General features: G+C 48.2%; 1 protein-coding gene across 1 annotated transcript in view; it reads right to left on the bottom strand.

Annotated features, from left to right (window-relative positions):
* Positions 1 to 303, bottom strand: part of LOC119594378 (protein SEC13 homolog) — a gene marked incomplete in the record, with an annotated part of 10785 nt that overhangs the window by 699 nt on the left and 9783 nt on the right. Inside the window, 1 exon segment of the mRNA XM_037943439.1 lies at positions 1 to 203. Coding sequence (XP_037799367.1) covers positions 114 to 203 — 90 coding nt within the window.

Here is a 303-nt window from a genome sequence, read left to right as displayed (position 1 = left end):
GGCTCTGTAATATCTTGACCGGCCCATTAAGATGGATCTCCCTAGCCAGCACCCAAAGCAAGGAGGGAGCGCATCTCATTCCATTTCCTCTTGTTCTCTTGTTTTAACTTTTGTTAGAGTGTGCGTTCCGTTCCCGAGTGGCCCTTGGCCGAGTCGCTGAGGCATACCCACTGGCCCTCGAGCGTCTCCTTCCACAGGCTCACCTACCAGGCAGAAAAGGGTACAAGTTAGAGAGAACAAAAGAAGGCAAAATAATTTCCTACTGAAGTGAAAGAAAGGCACTGAAAAAGATCAAGGAATAAT

The sequence above is a fragment of the Penaeus monodon genome, chromosome 33 (assembly GCF_015228065.2).
Source record: "Penaeus monodon isolate SGIC_2016 chromosome 33, NSTDA_Pmon_1, whole genome shotgun sequence".
Taxonomy (NCBI): Eukaryota; Metazoa; Arthropoda; class Malacostraca; order Decapoda; family Penaeidae; genus Penaeus; species Penaeus monodon.
Note: the sequence above shows the minus strand (reverse complement) of the source record. Positions and strands in the feature narration are given on the sequence as shown.